Source organism: Cervus canadensis, chromosome 19, assembly GCF_019320065.1.
Source record: "Cervus canadensis isolate Bull #8, Minnesota chromosome 19, ASM1932006v1, whole genome shotgun sequence".
In the NCBI taxonomy this organism is placed as follows: domain Eukaryota; kingdom Metazoa; phylum Chordata; class Mammalia; order Artiodactyla; family Cervidae; genus Cervus; species Cervus canadensis.
The window spans coordinates 50775243-50794108 of NC_057404.1; the positions used below are offsets into that span (position 1 = coordinate 50775243).

The window sequence follows — 18866 nt, forward strand, 5'->3', positions numbered from 1 at the left end:
AGGAATCACTGTGATAATACTCTTCCTCATTATAAATCGCCTGGCTCAGCGTATCCATTTTGAATGCTAATTAGAACGCTAATTGGTGAAAATATAATAATAGTTACCATTTGGAGTCTGTTAATCTTGCTAATTTCAGAAGCCAGCCTCATTGTTTAGCGGACCATAAGGTGTGAGGGAGTTTTGCTGCTGAGAAAATGGGTTGCTGGTGATATCTTGCTCCAGAGAAAAACAGGCCTCCGCGCCGACTTAGGTGTAAATAAGACTAAGAAATTCAAAATGAAGGCTAACTAGTTTTCCTCCTTCTCCCGCACTCCCCTGCTGGGTCCGCCGCCGCTGCCTCCACTACAGAATGGCTACACGCCTTTGCACCAGGCCGCCCAGCAGGGCCACACGCACATCATCAACGTCTTGCTGCAGCATGGGGCCAAGCCCAACGCCACCACCGCGGTAAGGGGGCGCCGGTTGCCCCTCACCACGCCGCCCCTCTTTCCCTTTGATTGACTTAGAATCCCCCTTCCCGGGAGCCGCTCGGCGGAGCTGAGTTCCCCACCCCCCCACCGTCCCCATCCTTCTTAAACCTCTGCACTCGGGGGGAAAGCCCGGGATTTCCAGCAATCAGCATGTGATTTCTGGGAGCGCTGGTCCCGGAGGGAACGCAGCGGCCTGACTCAGCCGTCCCTCCCGGGAGGGGGCCCTGGGCTCGGGCTGCGGAAGCGGGCTCGGCTTCCAGCTGGCTCTCGGCTGGGCGCGGAGTCCACCCCTCCCGCCCGATCTTCTTAAGGGAGTACGCTTTCCGAGGCCGCTGGCTCCCACGGAGCTCTGTGGGATGTGGAGCCATTGAAATGTAAAGTAAGCGGTGCAGTTAAACCCCGGGGTCCCCGGTGGCCTGGCCTGGGGCCGCAGTTGCTTGTTTGTGTTCTTTCGCTGCGAGGAGAGCTTCTGCACAGCTGTAGCTAAATATGTTGCCGCGTTCCCCGCGGTAACATCTTACCTGCAGCAGATGGCCTGACTTCTGATGAGGACTGAGTGTACTTGGTTCTTGAATAGTTTTCTTCGGAGGCCTCTTTCGGGTTTCAAAGGTGACTCTCCTAAGCACAGTACAGAATTCGGAGCGCTTGCTTGACAACCTCAGGGTTAAAGCAATGAGTGCTTCTTATTAGAGCACGCAGATGCAGCTTGTTGTGTTACCATGGTGACCTGGGCTATAGTTTGAAGAAGTTACAAAGAAGATTCAGATGTAATGGTAAAAACTAGTGATTTTCCTAAGCTGTGCCTTGTTTTGGAAGAAAATGCTGGCTCATGTGGAGCCGCGGGTGAGCTCACTGGCTCACCCCGCCGTCCTCCCCACCGGCTCTCACTGCCTTTGTCTCTCTTTCGCTCGCTCTTCAGAACGGCAACACCGCCTTGGCGATAGCTAAGCGTCTGGGCTACATCTCGGTGGTGGACACCCTGAAGGTTGTAACGGAGGAGGTCACCACCACCACCACGGTGAGTAAAAAGACCCCAACGACTTTGGCTCCGTTGTTGTGGTTTTTAAGCCACAGGCATTTTCACTTACAAAATGTTTTGAGCTTTTGAACTTCTTTGCTGAACAGGTTGTAGGGACTTTGGGTGAACATGTTGCTGAGCCTGTATACCTTGAAGTATGCAGATGAAAATGCATTTACACAGCGCATACAGGGATGCCAGCTTCCTTTTGTCAACGTAAATCCATATAAAATGTGTGAATGTAATTTCATAACACTTAGCCCTTTTTCTGTGACTGACTGCTTTTTCTCTGCTGCCCTGTTGCTGGAGTTGGGTGTGACACCTACTGCTGGCAAAGTGGTAGGACACTCCACTTTTTATCTTAGTCTGAAGGTCCCTCCAGATGCTGGGGAAGACCTTGACCCCTTCTTAGCTCAGGACTGGTTTAGATGCATTCACAGTGAGAACAGTTCATCCTGATTTTCTTCCTATTTCTGAGTATTTTTTTATTCAAAAAGAAAATTGAGTGTGCATAGGAGAGAAACCGTTGTCTGCAACTTGATAGAGTATATGTTTAATTTTTTTTTTCACTATGTGGTATATAAGTGCTGATTCTTTAGGCCAATGATCATCACTGACCTTTGCCAGAGAAACTCTGAAACAGTGAAGACCATGATGGAATCATTCCTAATGCTCTTGTGATATTCATTTGGAGCAGAGCTTAAAGGAGGCCTCCTGAGAGGGAGCTGCTGCTGCTGCTAAGTCATGTCAGTCGTGTCCAACTCTGTGCGATCTCATAGACGGCAGCCCACCAGGCTCCCCTGTCCCTGGGATTCTCCAGGCAAGAATACTGGAGTGGGTTGCCACTTCCTTCTCCAGTGCATGAAAGTGAAAAATGAAAGTGAAGTGGCTCAGTCGTGTCTGACTCTTAGCGACCCCATGGACCGCAGCCTAACAGGCTCCTCCGTCCATGGGATTCTCCAGGCAAGAGTACTGGAGTGGGGTGCCATTGCCTTCTCCACCTAAGAGGGAGACTCACAGCTAAAAGTGCTCTTCTGTTTGCTTTTATTTATTAACTTTTCTCTTTGAGAGAGAACAACGGCTCTGTAATTTCTCTTCGTGAAGTAGAAAAGTAGAGCGACAGCAAATCACTAGCTTTTCCTTAGAAATGAGATGAGATCCAATGAGATCATGGATCAACAACTAAAAAATTCTGAATGAGGTTCTAACACATGCTTCAAGCTAGGAGTGATGCATATAGTTTTAGAACTCTTGATTCTTTTGATAGATGTGAAGAAAAAGATGAGAATTTTGTTCTTCAGGCTGACAGCAAGTTCCTGCTGACAGACGTTGAAGTAGTTTGACGTGAAGTTTTAAGTAGAGTGGAAGGATGATGTATTGATGAACTGCAAGACACAGACTGAATTTGGATAAGAGAATGGCACTGTTTGTTTCCTCAAGAAAAATCTTTGGCCAGTGTACCACAATATTTTTAAAGATTTAAAGCATAGCATTCATAAATTATATAGGAGAAAAGCAAGTCTTGTCACCGTCTAGCACTGCCCTGAGTCACTGTATATGAATGAATCGTAATGGCTTTTTCTTACGGTATGGTTTCTTATACCAGGAGAATCTTCGTATTAGGGACCTTTACATATGTCTTTATTTGGCCCCTTTGAAACAGTGTGCACATCACAGATAAGTGAAACTTTTGGTGGCAAGATTGGCTAAACATTTGTTCAAGTCCTCTCTCAACTTTATTACCACTTCCATGTTCTAGGAATCATGTATATGCATTTTTTATCAAATGGCCACTAGATGGCATCTTTTTGCTATTGTGACCTGCTTTTCTTTCATTCATTTAGTGTTTATTGGATATAAAAGGTATGTTGGATTCCATGCTGGGTACTGAAGAGTCATCAATGGTAAAAACATTATTCCTCCCGACCAATAACTTACAGTGTAGGGGGAGTGGAAAATGAGATTTTAAGTTTTGTCAGAAAATCTTTAATATCACCAAAACTATAAAATTTACATGTTTCAAAGGGATCTCAGGCTCATAAATATTGCTTAGAGTGATACTTTAACCATTCAGAGCTATATTTTAAAAGAGGAGCAATTGCTTTTAAATACTATTGCCATACAAATTCTCAGATACCTTGTCACAAATCAGACATATGGTCATATCTCCACATGTAGCTCTAGGGGGATGTGAAAACTCCTCAAATCTCCTCCATGGGCTTTCTTTCTTGTATCTATTATTCTTTACACTGCCTCGCTAAGCATTGCTCCAACAAAAACCACCGTACTTAGCAATCAAATTTCTATGTGAAAAGCCAGCAAGTAAATATAAAACATAATAAAATGTTTTATAAGTTGGCAAAATAAGACATCATCGCCCACATTAACCAAACAAATACCCCCTTTCTCTAAGTGGGTAGTTTTACTGGTTGCATGTTTTGCTCCTGTCCTACCTTTATTTTCTGCTTCTCTTAGAATTGGATTCTTAGAATTATGAATTTTATTGTTTTATGAAATGGAGTTTGGGTCTAAGGATTGAAAATACAAACTTATTCCTTCTGTGATGTAGGTCTTCCTACTTTATACTGTTTTTCAGGAGAGATTTCCATTCTTTCTTTTTCCACATAATGGTATTTAAAGCTATGACTATTATTTAGTAATTTACAGATATGCCAAACATTGAGGGTAGATCTAGGATTCAAATTTAGGTTGTCAGATTACAAAATCCATATTCTTAACCTTTCTGATATACTTGACCTTGGCTTTGCTAAAAGTAGTTTAATAGGAATTTTCAACTTTTAAAAGCTTACATAAAGCCCTTTATTGATATTCATGGAAGGATCATGTTCAATATCATTTTCTAAAGTCTATAGATTTCACTAAAAATTATTTGGAACTGCTCACTGGTGGTAGGCAAATAGCATGAAGCAATTTAATAATATGTAAAATAAACCAAATTAAATTTAATATTATTACCATTTGAATGTATTAGCTGAGCTACAGCCACACGCCTAACATACAAACTTCACATCGTTCACTTGGTACAATGTGCCATTTGAGCAGCCATGTGAGTTCTTTGCCATCAGAGAAAGTCTCCTTAGCTATTCCTCCTTCCAGAGCTCTTCACCCCAAAGTATGAATAAAGTCGTTGTGTGGAGAGGAGAGTAAGATAGCAGTTTGTAAAGGAAAAGTCACCACTTCAGAAATTTGTGAGACATTTTGGGATTGCAGTTTGTTTCCTTAACCTTTGCTTTTCTAACTTCATAAGACGCAGCAGGGAATATGAGACAGTTGAGCATTCTCCAGGGATTACAATCAACGTCTGTTTGCTGGAATGGACATCACAGTGGGAGGGACACATTTCTGGCCACAGAAGCCAACAAGCTCATTCTCCTAATGCAGTTTGGAAGAACTGTGAGATATGACTCATCCTTTTGTTATTGGTCTGCGTGCTAAGTCGCTTCAGTCGTGTCCAACTCTGTGCGACCCTATGGACTGTAACTCGCCAGGCTCCTCTGTCCATGGGATTCTTTAGGCAAGAATACTAGAGTGGGTTGCCATGCCCTTCTCCAGGGGATCTTCCCAACCCAGGAATCAAACCTGGGTCTCCTGCATCGCAGGCCGATTCTTTGCCATCTGAGCCACCAGGGAGCAGTGGCTCAGATGATTGATCAGCAATCATCAGTTATTGGCAGAGTTTTAAAGGGATCGTGTTTTATGTTGCGTATGATCATTGATATGTAGGGCGTACATACTGAATAACCTACTAAAATAAAAATGGCATTATATTTATCTTAGCATTTAAACATCGGTTCTAAATCTTATATGATACCAAGAGTCAGATAAAGTGGGAATCATAAAAATGGCAATGCAATAAAAACATGTAAATCATTTGACACCTTTTAAGGTGGAGTCAAGAATTTTTCTTTGACACAGGTGCCTGACTAGAAAGTTGTTATTCTTGCACAAAGAACATCAATAATACATACTGTATTGTGGCTGCATGTGGGTATCTTATAATATCTATATAAATGTATCTGATGTGTTATCTTAAAGAGATAGTCTGTATACAGAACTTTTTAAAACTTTTGATTCAGAACACTAGTCTGAATGCAGAAACTTTTTAAACTTTTGACATATTTTTCCCAATGCACTCTAATTGTCTCAACAACATCTGAGTAGCAGTTATTTCTGGTAACTCACCTTCACTGAGACTTTCCAAGCCTTTAACCTTAGTTTTTTTTAATAGAAAAATATTACTTACATAGTACTTAAATTATATACAAAAATTATGTTACCTTATGCAATTGGTATAAAGGTTTAGCTTGTAGTGCTGATGGGAGACTGTGTAGGCCTTGGAAGGTGGTACCCTCGCTGGGGTCGCTCAGCATGCTGCGACTTGCAGAGTGTGTGATACAGAGTGAGTGGTTGGCCAGGGGAGGGACCACGTGAAGGGCAGTAAAGCACACGTTTTCTTCCACATGAAACAAGCCAGGTATTATCCCCCATTTACAAAAATAGCATGTTAAGGACTCATATTTTATTGTCTACGTTATGATGTAAGTTAAGTCTGCCAGATATCACATAATTATTTTGCCACAATATATGATTTAACTACATCCTATTACACTTATGCTTTGTGCACTACTCATTTTAATTTTAAAGTTGTTTCTAGTCTTGACCATAGAATCTGAGATTCTATAGCAGAAGAAGATGCCTATGATCATTTAATTATATCCTTGTTTTCCATGGACTATTCAGATGGAGTTGCACAAAACTATATTTATGTTTGGCTAATCACGTTTTCAAAGGATACTTCATTTAAAGGGACTTTTTAAAAAATTTCTTTTATCATTAGTCATGAGTACAAGACTTATTATCCATTTAACAAATATTTACTGATGATTTTTTAAAGGTCAGACACTATGTCATGTAAAAATGCATACTATATTTACTACTTTGTAAATAGAAGGCGTTTTTAACATCTGTACCAAAAAATATCCATGACTAATATGATCAGTGTGTTACTTTTTCTGTTGCCACATATATTTGCTGATAGTAATTGTAATAGCATGCAATAACCAAACTAATGCAAAGCTAGTTCCACTGTCACAAGTTCAAAGAAAATACAGTCAGATTATCAGCATCTGAAATAGAAACTGAGAATGTTTGACAATATAAGTTACCTGTTTAAAGTATATTTCCATCAGTTTTTAAATTGAGATGTATCTTCTTGTGAAACTGTTTCCAGTGAAGGACAGTTACTCCAGAATGTTTCTGCAAAAATTGACTTTGGTGTAGTTTAATACAGTAGATATCCCTTAACTTTTTAAATCATTTAATTTACACTTAGACTTCATTTTACAGTTTCCCCATAATTTAATAGGATCTCATTGTCTCTATCCTATATATTAAATGCAAAAAAAAGTCATTTTTCTGCAATATATGCACTTTCTTAATACAGGAAAGTATAACAGATTACAAATTGAGTTGCACAATAGATCCACCCGAGGAACTTTTTTTAAGCACCTGTGATTGGTTCCTCTCTTGAGTGATACAGATTTAATTGACTTGTGTTGAGACCCAAGCAATAATACATTTTAAACTTCTGTAATAATTATGATACGCACCTAGAGTTGAGAAGAAGTAGTTCGGAGGAGGCAATGGCACCCCATCCAGTGCTCTTGCCTGGAAAATCCCATGGACGGAGGAGCCTGGTAGGCTGTGGTCCATTGGTCGCTAAGAGTCAGACACGACTGAGCGACTTCACTGTCACTTTTCACTCATGCATTGGATAAGGAAATGGCAACCCACTCCAATGTTCTTGCCTGGAGGATCCCAGGGACGGCGGAGCCTGGTGGGCTGACGTCTATGGGGTTGCACAGAGTCGGACACGACTGAAGCGACTTAGCTTAGCTTAGCTTAGAGTTGAGAACCATTGATATAGAACTTAGATTATGGTCTTTTTGTGTTATATTCATAAATTAATATTATAATTAAGTGGTATATTTTCAAAATTTGTTCACTCATCAAATACTTGTTTACCACCTGTTAGTCTCCGTCGTTTTGGGTAGGTGTTGTTTTGTCATTCCTACAGTGTTGAGTTTGTTTTCAGTGCATATGACATTATGGAACTATTTAAACATCAGAAGCAACGTTCTGGAAAGCTGACCTCACTCCTCTGGGCTTCCGTGTGCCTTCCTTTGGGTAACACAGGACTTTCTCCATGTCTTCGTTTACTTTTCTTCCCCAGAGGAAAGCTATGTAGTCATTATGTGAATTGTAAATGTATTTTGCATAATTTTATGTCGTCAATTTATTCCTCTATGTATTTGAGAAGCCCCTACTGTGCTTTTGGTTCTGCGGAAACCATCTCTTTAATGACTCACACTCAGGTGGGAGGCGCATGAGGCATATACAGGTGTGTGTGATGTGGTTCACATGATGCTGTAGGAGGGAGTAGCAGCAGATAAACACGGCTAAGAAAATACATTCATTGGGGAGGGTCAAGGAGTGTTTCTCCAAGGAAGTTACATCTTACATGAGCCAAGAAAAGAGAAGAACATTTCTTGTAAAGAAAAGGATATGGGAGGAAAACGGAGGTGTAAGAGAACGTGGCTGCCAACGCAGTTGCAGGGTTAGGGGAGTGATGTGGTCTCCCTGTCTCCGGCTGCATCACCAGGCATTATCGGAGCCAGTTCATCTGACCCCCTGACAGCCTAGGGAGTTCATCCAAGTGTACTTTATAGTCAGCCATGTCCCGTCCTGCATCCATGGATTTAGCCAACCTCAGATCATGTAGTAATATAGTATTTACTTTTGGAAAATAGCCTTATGTAAGTGGACCCATGCAGTTCAAACCTGAATTATTTAGGGATCAACTGTATTAAGTTTTTTCTGAAGAAAATGGGAAGCCACTGAAAGGTTGTTCAGTATCAGGTTATGATTTAATCAATCCCTCTTAATACAAAGAAATTATACCTGTATGTTGGCCTTCCCCGGTGGCTCAGATGGTAAAGAATCTGCCTGTAATGAGGGAGACCTGGGTGTGATCCCTGGGTTGGGAAGATCCCCTCGAGGAGGGCGTGGCAGCCCACACCAGTGTTCTTGCCTGGGGAATTCCGTGGACGGAGGGGTCTGGTGGGCTACAGTCTTTGGGATCGCAGAGAGTCAGACAAGTCAGACACGACTGAGAGACTAAGGCCAGCACACACACAAATACATTTTCAAATTAATCAACTGAATTTCCCTATAAATATATTTGAAGTTCTTTACTGCTTTTGGAAAGAAATGAGATGGTAATGGGAGACTAAAGACAAACAAGTCTGAAATACCTATTCAGCAAAGTTTAAAAACCTTGACAACCTATTGACTGTATTTTGGTGTCTTTAGTTGAGGATTATATTCTTTATTCTGAGAGATTAGTATTTGAACATTCTCATGACTATGCCAATAGATGTACTTAATACAGTTTCAATACAGAAACAAGAGATAGGGATTCACAAAAAAGAGACTCCACTATCTCTAAGTGATATTTAAAGTTGTGGGATTTGACTTTTTACCTTTAGTTTTTAATCACCTTGGTATCCCTGGTATCTAAATAGTGCCTATCATGGAATAGGCACTCAAAATGTTTCTTGAGTGCCTGAATGACTAAAAAGTTCAGAGGACCTTTGTTTTTAAGACTAATATCAAATTATTAAGATAAGTTATGCTAGCTAATATTTATTGAATATTATTATATTCTAAACTCTGTTCTTAGACCTCTTCTATATATTATTTCATCTAATCTTCATAACAGTTTTAGGAAGTAGTGTTATTATTCCCATTTTATAAATGAGGGAATTAAGGCATGGAAAAATAGAGGGACTTGCTAAGGCCTCATAGCTGAAAAGTGATGAAGTTAGAATTTGAACTTAGGCAGCCAGACTCCAGAGAGTGGTCTCATAGCCTTACCTGGTCCATCAGGGCTGGAAGGCAGAGAATTTGGCAGCTGGAAGGCAGCTAGGCAGCAAACCAGAATTGTAGCCCAGTGAAAGACGACAAGGATGATTGACTGTGCACTCTTGATCTTCTGGTCCAGAACAGATGCATCACATTTTCTTCCCAAGTCTGTCATGTTGCTTACAACTTCTAACCAATGGTTTTGTGTGTAACAGATTGCCTATGTTCACTGCTGCTTTTTAAAGATTGTCTAAAGACATAACTTAGTCCATTTTAAGGAAGTCTTGAAAACACGAATCTGCTTTCTCCACATGGCTTCTAATGCCATTGCTAAAGAATGTGTTTTGCAAATGGGAACTCAAAATAATGAACTTTCTCTTAACAACTTCACTGGAGTAAATGGTCATTTATCTTCAGAAAGAACAAAAGAACTTCTGTAAAGGAGAATAAGAGACTAAGCTTCCAGAATGTCCACATGGAGAAGATGGAGTGCTCAGGGCGTGATCACTGCTGACGCTATTGACTGTGTTCTCCTCTGTGATCCTTTTCATCCTTTGTTTTAAATTGAACGCTGATAAAAAATAAATAAATAAATAAATTGAACGTTGATGATTTTTGTCTTTCCAGACTATCACTGAAAAACACAAGCTAAATGTTCCTGAGACCATGACTGAGGTTCTTGATGTTTCTGATGAAGAGGGTAAGACTTTTATTCAATCTTTTATGACATCTGTCAGGATCTTACATGAAGGAAATCATCTTTTTTTTCAGGGACCAAGCTGGTACAGTGGGTGTAGATGACAACATCTTAGCACTTAAAGTCACTTTTTCACCTTTGTTTCAGTACATTTACTTTTTCAATTTGGGGGGAGGGAGGATTCTGTTTATGTATTTTCAACTGGTATTATCTTTAATGACTTACTAAATAACAGGACTGGGAAAAGGGAAAGAAACTGGAAATTGACCATCTGTTAAAATATCTACCTGATAATACAATTGTTGTTAATATATTTTAACTATGCTAGAATACATTTTTTATTAAAATGCCTGAAAGCAAAAGAACTTAAAGCATGTTTTATCGATGGTATGTTGAGAAATTTCTGCTTTCTAACTGGTTCAGTCACACAAGAGTCCACTTTAAATCCAGAGGAAGAGAACCTTAGAGAAGGCCAAAAGTAGCACAGCAGTAAGTCATACAAATTAAACCTGAGATTTGATTCTTTAAGTCAGAAAATGTGCCCCCTGTAGTTTTAAAGTTGATAGAAATTATCTAAGCCAGTGGATTTCAAAGTTCTGAGAAGCTCTATGACGAGCAGTAGGGACTCTCTGGGGTGAGTATGAGGCATTATGCTTGAGGTCCAGCCAGCAGGTTTCCACTACTGTACTTTACTAGGGTAGCTGGCTTTCCTTGAACAAAAAGAAAAATCTAAAAATTTCGTGAGTTAATAAAGTGAATAGCCAAGTTTCAGTAGTACAGCTATTGGTCAGGCATACATGTTTGAAAAATATGTGTACACACACATGCACATGGCAAGTGTATATGTTTGAAAAACTATTGCCATACTGGCCCTAGTAGTAGGCCCAATACTAATTGCTTTCATGGAGAAATATTAAAGATATTTCTTTAGGTTCTTCAAGATAAAATCATAAGGTCAAACTTTCCGTTGAGATGCCCTCGTTTGAAACCAATTCATTAATTCACTTATCAGTGACAGACATTGAGTTGTCTCAACTTTTGTGAGAACTTATGATAAGAACAAACAAATGTTGGGTCTAATTAAAAGATGTTGCCAAAAATAATGGTTCCCGGTATTTATTATGATAATTTGTGTTCCATCCTAATACTTGCCAATTTTCTGCATTCGTATTTGCACACTATATTTTGCTTTGTGTGATCATCTTTCTTATCTTCACTTACATGTTGAACAGCTTTTAAACAGTTTGGTGACCACTTTATTGATGGGGAAGTCCTTAGTGATTCAGGTACCTTTCGAGGAAATTGTTGGAGTGAAAGCCTGTCTTTGCTTTTAATTTTTCTTACCTGGCTAGAAGCAACTTGCTTAATATTTACATCTGGGTGCCTAATACTCACCTGTTTTTGTTTTTTTTTTTTTATATATAGCATGTATAATATGAGTGGAATTGTTTACATGTGCATTTGAGTGTGTGGATTGTATTAACTTGGAAGTTTAATGCCATGAATTGCTTATACTGTAATATTAATGATTTGAAACTATTATTGAGACCTATAAACTAATTACATTATCTAATGACACTAGAAATATTTTTAGAAACTAATATTTCTTCATAGAATACAAATTTGGAGAAAAATTAATTTTTGATAAGTTGACATTGAATTAGCATGAGCATATTAAGACTGCTTGAATATGTAGTCATACCATTCTTAGATAAAGATATGTTTTAGATGTAGTTAAAAATATATTAGGTTAGCAATTATAATCTAATTTTTTTAATTACCTAGGAACAAAGTAATCTTTAAAAATTTGGGGGAGACTTTGTCATATAGGGAAAAATGAATAATATAAAATATCTTCTCTACCAAGTAGCCTCCAAAGTACATGTGGTACCACTTTAAGGAGACCTATTACATGAAAATCTAAATTTATAAATGAGATAAATTAGGCAGTGATTATTTAATTCAAAAATAGTTACTTATTTCTAAAATAATTGATAAAGAATTCTAATAGCTAATGCTTCCAAAGTATTTACTGAGGTGTTAGTAATTTCATTTGTATGAAACAACCTCTTGAACCTACCCATTGCATAATATAAGATCTAGTTATAACATCTTATATACTTTTGTTAAAACTGTTACATGTTAAAAGTTATTAGTGATAAGAACTCTTGAATTTATAGGAGTATTTGTGAATGGTCAGGAGTATCTTTCATGGTGAGAGAGGAAGATTTCTGTGGCTTCCTGCATGCTAAGTCGCTTCAGTTGTGTCTGACTCGTTGTGACCCTATGGGCTGCATCCCACCAGGCTCCTCTGTCCATGAGATTCTCCAGGCAAGAATGCCGGAGTGGGTTGCCATGCCCTTCTCCAGGGGACCTTCCCGACCCAGGGATCGAACCTGAGTCTCCTGCATCTCTTGCATTGCAGGCAGATTCTTCACTACTAGCGCCACCAGGGAGCATTTTTCCCTACTAAGAAAGTCAAGTTGAATAGTTTTCTTGTGTAGAATATAGCTAAGTATTGTGAACTAACGTTTTAGTACAATTAGTATAAAAGAGTTTGACTAGTTGACATTGCCAATCCTTTAATTTTTTGTGAGTTTAAAATGTTTTCTTGGAACCTAGCATCATTTATATGGGCAAAGTACAGCTGCTTGTGTTTGGATAGTATTAGCTAGTCCCTGTTTTCTTTACAACTCTACTGTTTTAATAATCATCTGTGTGTCAATACTCAGAAGAGTGTTCAAACCAAGTATAGATGTCCTAGCAGGCTAACTTGCTATAGTAAAGAAATCAGAATTTTCCATTCATGAATCCAATCAACAGATGGTTAAACTAATGTTATTGTGTGTAAGCTGGATGCATTATCTTATCCCCAAAGCATCCATATGAGATCAACTGTGGATTTCCCTCATTTTTTTTTTTTTTTTCAGGTGAAAAGGCTCACCTAAGTAAGGATGGGAAGACCAAGGCTTAAACATATTCAGTAGTTTGTTCAGTGGCACAGAGCTACTAAGTGGGAGAATTGGAATCTAAACCCACTTGGAAAGCTGCTGTAATAGCTCAGTCGGGATGTAAAATAAGTCGGATGGCAGAGAAATGGAAGAAAAAGAGACATGAGAATTCAGTCTAGTCTACTGTGCAGACTAAAACCAAGCCGTCAATGTAATCCTTTACATCTTCAAAGGATTGTGAGCTGCTTCCTGTCTTTGCTGACTCAGCTCCTCAGCCATAAGTTATATGATGGGGCTCTGGGATTAGAACACCTGAGTAACTAAATTACCTGTGGAAATGTGACCCGTGTATCCCTTATACTCAGGGATTTGTGAGCGGGAGGTTTGTACGAACTTCTCCACTAGTTCTCTGGGATGATGTGTCCTAATAATCAAGAGAACTCCAGAGTGGCTGAGTGTTGGGATGAAATACAGAGGCACATCTGTCTTTTCCTTCTGACCCACTTCCACTGTGGACTCTTGACCCTAGGACGGCACCTCCCCCAGATTTCAGTTCTTTACGCACTTATCTGCAGAAGTGCTCAGTAACCTTGAGAGGGAGAGACCTCGGGAGCATTTCAGAGAGTCTCCTTCTTCCTGGCGTTGTGCAGAGTTGTCAGGAGGGAGAATCCTGGGCCCTTCCCCCTGTACGTGTGGATCTGTCACCATAATCCTGTGGTCTGTGCCCTCTAGAGACTGGCAGTGGCTCTGGCCCGGAGGACTCTTTAGTTTCCAGATAACAAAACAGGAAACTTTGACAGCAAGCAGTACATTAATGCTATACAATTAGTAGGAAAGGGTTTTCATGAAGTTGTTTGGAATGATTGGAGAATACAATGAAAAAAAAGTTAAATCCTAAAACCTGGAAGTCAGAATTCTGTTAAGTAAGTGAAAACGTAATGTCAGGGAAAGGGTTGTTCAAATATAAGAAACAGAAAGGAAGTTCACTTTAGGTTTGTTATGATGCAAAAAAAAAGGGGGGGTTACTTTTTGTTGATTTGTTTTACAACAAATAAGGCAGTTGATGAAGAATGCTAGGGTATAACCACTCTGTCATAAACTCTTTCCAAGCCTGTAGAACTGTCCTTGAACAAATAAGGGTTAAGTATTTAAATTCAGAATCTTATCTGAAAGTAGACCTGTATCCCTTTTCCCCGCCTTGGCTCAGGTAGGTAAGTAGTTGTACTGCTTGTTCATGTAGGGAATTTGCAGACAGAAGCAGATGGATAGAGAGGAAGGTGGGGAAGAAGATGAGGCGGGGGTCACCATGCTGAATCTGAGACGCTTATAGCAAGTTCAGGTGGGGAAGTCCAGGAAACATTTGAATGTGTGTGTTAAGTTTGTGAGAGAGGTTTGGGATGGATACAGAAAGTGTGTAAGCAAAATATAGGTTATCTTTGAAGTTTTAAAAACACATGATGATGTATCAAATAAGAAGAAAGTTTGGAAGGGAAGTATCAACATTTAAGGAGAGTGGAGACTGGAAAGAAAGACTCAAAGATGTAAGGGGGAAGACCAGGGAGGATTTACATCAGAAAAATTAAGGAGGGTAGTTTTGCAAAGAAGTCACCTCTTGGCCACTGATTAATCTGTAAAAACGAAAGCCTCTGTTTGTGAAAGGAAAAGGACTCAGAGTGTGAAATAAAGAAGGCCTTAGAGTTGGAGGAAGAGGTTGCTGTATTTCAAAGCGGGCAGAAACATGGATGTTTCTGAGGAAAGAAAGGGCTAGCAGAGATGCAGAGGTCAAAGATAAAGGATCTAGCAGACAAGGAATTTAGGAAGATGAAAAAAGATGAGAGTTTAAAGGCCAGGATAGGCTCGCCTTGGACTGTAGAAGTCCTCTTACCACGTTGAAAGGCAAGAATATGATTGTCTTATTTTTTTGGACGCCATAATAACATTTAAAGCATTAGCTGTATCATGTTTTTCCCAGACTTATTTTTCATTTTCTGTTAATTTCTATAGATATTTCTGCTTTCCATCCCACACTGCAGACACCATCAAATAGCATGGTTCATACACACATGTTCTGGGAGAGGAGTTTTATGGCAAGAATACTACCTAAGTACGTACCTTTCCAGATAATTCCAACATTGGGTTAGCATCTGGCCACTGACGCCAGCAAGTTGGGATTCTGCATCTTTGGCCATTTCTCTCTGAGATGTAAGTGTTCCCTGGTGGGTAAAGAATCTGTTCCCAGACGGTAAAGAATCCATCTGCAATGCAGGAGCCCTGGGTTTGATCCCTGGGTCAGGAATATTCTCTGGAGAAGGGAATCATAACCCACTTAAGTATTCTCTTTTTTATTGTTTTATTTAAAATTTTTATTTTATATTGGAGTACAGTCAGTTAGCGATGTTGTAATAGTTTCAGGTGGGCAGCAAAGGGACTCAGCCATACATGAAAGTGAAAGTCAAAGTTGCTCAGTCGTGTCTGACTCTGCAACACCATGGACTAAACAGTCCATGGAATTCTCCAGACCAGAATACTGGAGTAAGCAGCCTTTCCCTTCTCCAGGGGATCTTCTCAACCCAGGGATCAAACCCAGGTCTCCTGCATTGCAGGCGGATTCTTTACCTGCTGAGCCACAGGAAAAGCCCAAGAATACTGGAGTGGGTAGCCTATCCCTTCCTGACCCAGGAATCGAACTGCGGTCTTCTGCATTGCAGGCAGATCCTTTACCAACCGAGCTATCAGGGAAGCCAAGCAGTCATACATTTACGTGTACATTCTTTCCCAAACTCCCCTCCCATCCAGACTGCCACATAATGTTGAGCAGAGTTTCATGTGCTATACTGTAGGACCTCCACTCCAGTATTCTTGCCTGGAGAATGCCATGCATAGAGGAGCCAGGCGGGCTACAGAACATGGGGTCGTAAAGAGTCGAGTTGGACACGACTGAGTGACTCTGAAACATAGTCAGGCATCAGGATGGACACAAGGCCACCATAGGGGTCTCGAAAGCCTTGAACTTCACATTTGGTAATACAGAGCCTAGGAGGGGATTTTTTTAATGTAGCAGCTGTCTTAGGCAGATACCATTATAATAAAACCATCAAAATGCAGAAATGAGGGAGAATGTAAAGGACATCCACTCTCTCATGACCTCAGTGAAATAAGGGGCTTTTCAGTTGTGCATTGACTTATCACCACAGTCACTCAATTTTATATATTTGATTAAAAGTGTCCTCTTCCAGTTGCTTTCTTTCTGTCTTTTAATATGACTACATGCACAGGAGGGGAAGGCTAAGTTCATCTGCATCTTCTACAAGGTAAAACTGCTGACACTGGGCCTTGCTTATCCACACTGGGAGTGAGTCCAGCTGGGCGACCTTCTCTTCTCTTTCCTTCACCATGTAAACCTTCTGTCCACTCAGGGATGACAAGAGGGGAAGATGAAGGGGAGGAATAAGACAGAGAACCTGAAGTGTAAGCCCTACTTTATTAAGGAATTTTGAGTAATTTGGGGGCTTCCTTGGTGGTTCAGATGGTAAGGAATTTGCCTGCAATGCAAGGAGACCCAGGTTTGATCCCTGGGTCAGGAAGATCCCCTGGAGAAGGGAATGGCGACCCACTCCAGTATTCTTGCCTGGATAATTCCATGGACAGAGGAGCCTGGTGGGCTACAGTCCATGGGGTCGCAAAGATTTGGACATGACTGAGTGGCTCATGCTTTCACTTGTGAGTAATTTTAAGAAGAAATTGAAGCTCATTGTGACTTGTCTTTGTTCTCTGTAACCATCTTGGTTGCTAAGAGACTGGTGAGAGCTGGCAAATTATGAGAAGCAAGATGAAATGCAAAAGCCAATTGACTCTGGGGATGGGTAGGATGCCTCAGTCTGGGTGAAATTAGGAATTTGATGCTAGAAGGCAAAGCTCAACTATTTGATTGCTGGATCTTAGAGGAGGGTTGGGGTAGTAGAGTAGGGGATAGAGCAAGAACGAGAGAGTACATTCAAGCAGACTTTTGGGTTTTAAATAGTTCTGTAGGCCTTTTGCTCAAGGGATCCATGAAGTACAGCTTGTTTTATATGTCATCATGAATTCAGTCATTCCCTCCACTTTTTCATAAATAAGGCTTAGTTTTCTCAAAGGTTAACAAAACTTGCATTTTTTTTCTGAAATAATTTAGGCTTATATCCAAACAATACTTGTGTTTTAATAAGCCAAGTCTTAGAATTGATCTTAGAACTTTTTGTCTCCCAGAAATAAACCAAGGGGGAATCCCAACTTATTTGACTCATAAAAATACTCCTGTGTAAAGACTTACCAGTTATACAAGAGGGAGAAATAGTGGAAAGTCCCACAAGTCCTGTAATAAAATGTCCAAGCTTCCTGATCTCATTGCTGTGTTCAGAGACAGGCTTTCTTCGTCGATTTTTCCCATTGCTCACCAACATGATCACTGACTAATGCTAAGTCGTTCCACTTAGTATTCTCTCAGTAAGAAATGCATGTTACTCTTATATTCATACTGTTTTTGCTGCCCTCCATGATCCCTTACACACCAGCCTGTCACTTGAAATACCCTTATCTCTGCCCATCACACAACCCTCTCCAGTACTCTTGCCTGGAAAATCCCATGGACGGAGGAGCCTGGTAGGTTGCCGTCCATGGGGTCGCGAAGAGTTGGACAAGCCTGAGCGACTTCACTTTCACTTTTCACTTTCATGCGCTGGAGAAGGAAATGGCAACCCACTCCAGTGTTCTTGCCTGGAGAATCCCAGGGACGGGGGAGCCTGGTGGGCTGCCGTCTATGGGGTCGCACAGAGTCGGACACGACTGAAGCACCTTAGCAGCAGCAGCAGCTGCCCATCACAATTGCCCCCAATCAATTGACCAGCTCCCATTCCTTCTTCAGCGATTCCTTTTGCAGCTTCCCTGGAATTTCCTAGGTCTACTGCAGCAGATCACCACAGATTTATTCTCACACAGGTCTGGAGGCTGGAAGTCCATGGTGGGACCATGCTTGCCTCCGGAAGCTGTAGGGAAGAACCCTTGATCACGTCTTCCAGCCTCAGTGCCTGTCAGCAGCCGTTAGTGTTCCTTGGCTTATAGACGCATCTCTTTAGCATCTGCATTCACACGGCAGTCTCCTCTGAGTCTCTCTTGGTCCTTCTCTGTCTCTTGTGAAAACACTCTTTTTGAAATTATCCCATATGATCTCATCTAAATCCTTCTTTTACATCTAGAAGGACCCTGACTCCACATAAGACCACCTCCTGGGGCTCCAAGTTGACAAAATGAAATTTTGGGGGGACACTGCTCAACCCACTGCACTACAAGAGATCTGTCTCTCCTTTGGCCTTTTTGGTTCTTAACGTTAACTAACATCATGCATTTCATGTGCATCTGTGTTGTTATTTGCCTATGGGTTGCTGCTGTTGCTGCATCTGGTTTTGTGAGGGAACACTTTGAAGAAGAGATTATATACAAGAGTTGAGGGGGAACCAGTTTAACAAAATTAATTTTAAAAATTTACTCATGTTTTCATTAGAGTTATCAGACTTATGAACTGTTTAAGCAGTGCAATTATATTTTTCTTTATATATTTTCAAAAATTATTTTGCATAAATGAAGTTTAGCTTGTATTTCAAAGTGTCAATACTTTGACCATTTTGTATTAACAAAAATAATACCTAGTAATATTATATTCTAGAACTCTATAATACGTCCTTATGTATTATTTAATTCAGATCCCCAGCGTGTGAGATAGATTATTAGTATCACTCTCATGGGAAGAT

The 18866-nt window shown here is 40.3% G+C and overlaps 1 protein-coding gene across 50 annotated transcripts in view; it reads left to right on the plus strand.

Annotated features, from left to right (window-relative positions):
* Positions 1-18866, plus strand: part of ANK2 (ankyrin 2) — a 696383-nt gene that overhangs the window by 603128 nt on the left and 74389 nt on the right. For all 50 annotated transcript variants that reach the window (XM_043438144.1, XM_043438160.1, XM_043438135.1 and 47 more), the window contains 3 exons: positions 352-450; positions 1393-1491; positions 10063-10135. In XM_043438144.1, the coding sequence (XP_043294079.1) occupies positions 352-450; positions 1393-1491; positions 10063-10135 (271 nt within the window). The remainder of the gene's footprint in view (positions 1-351; positions 451-1392; positions 1492-10062; positions 10136-18866) is intronic.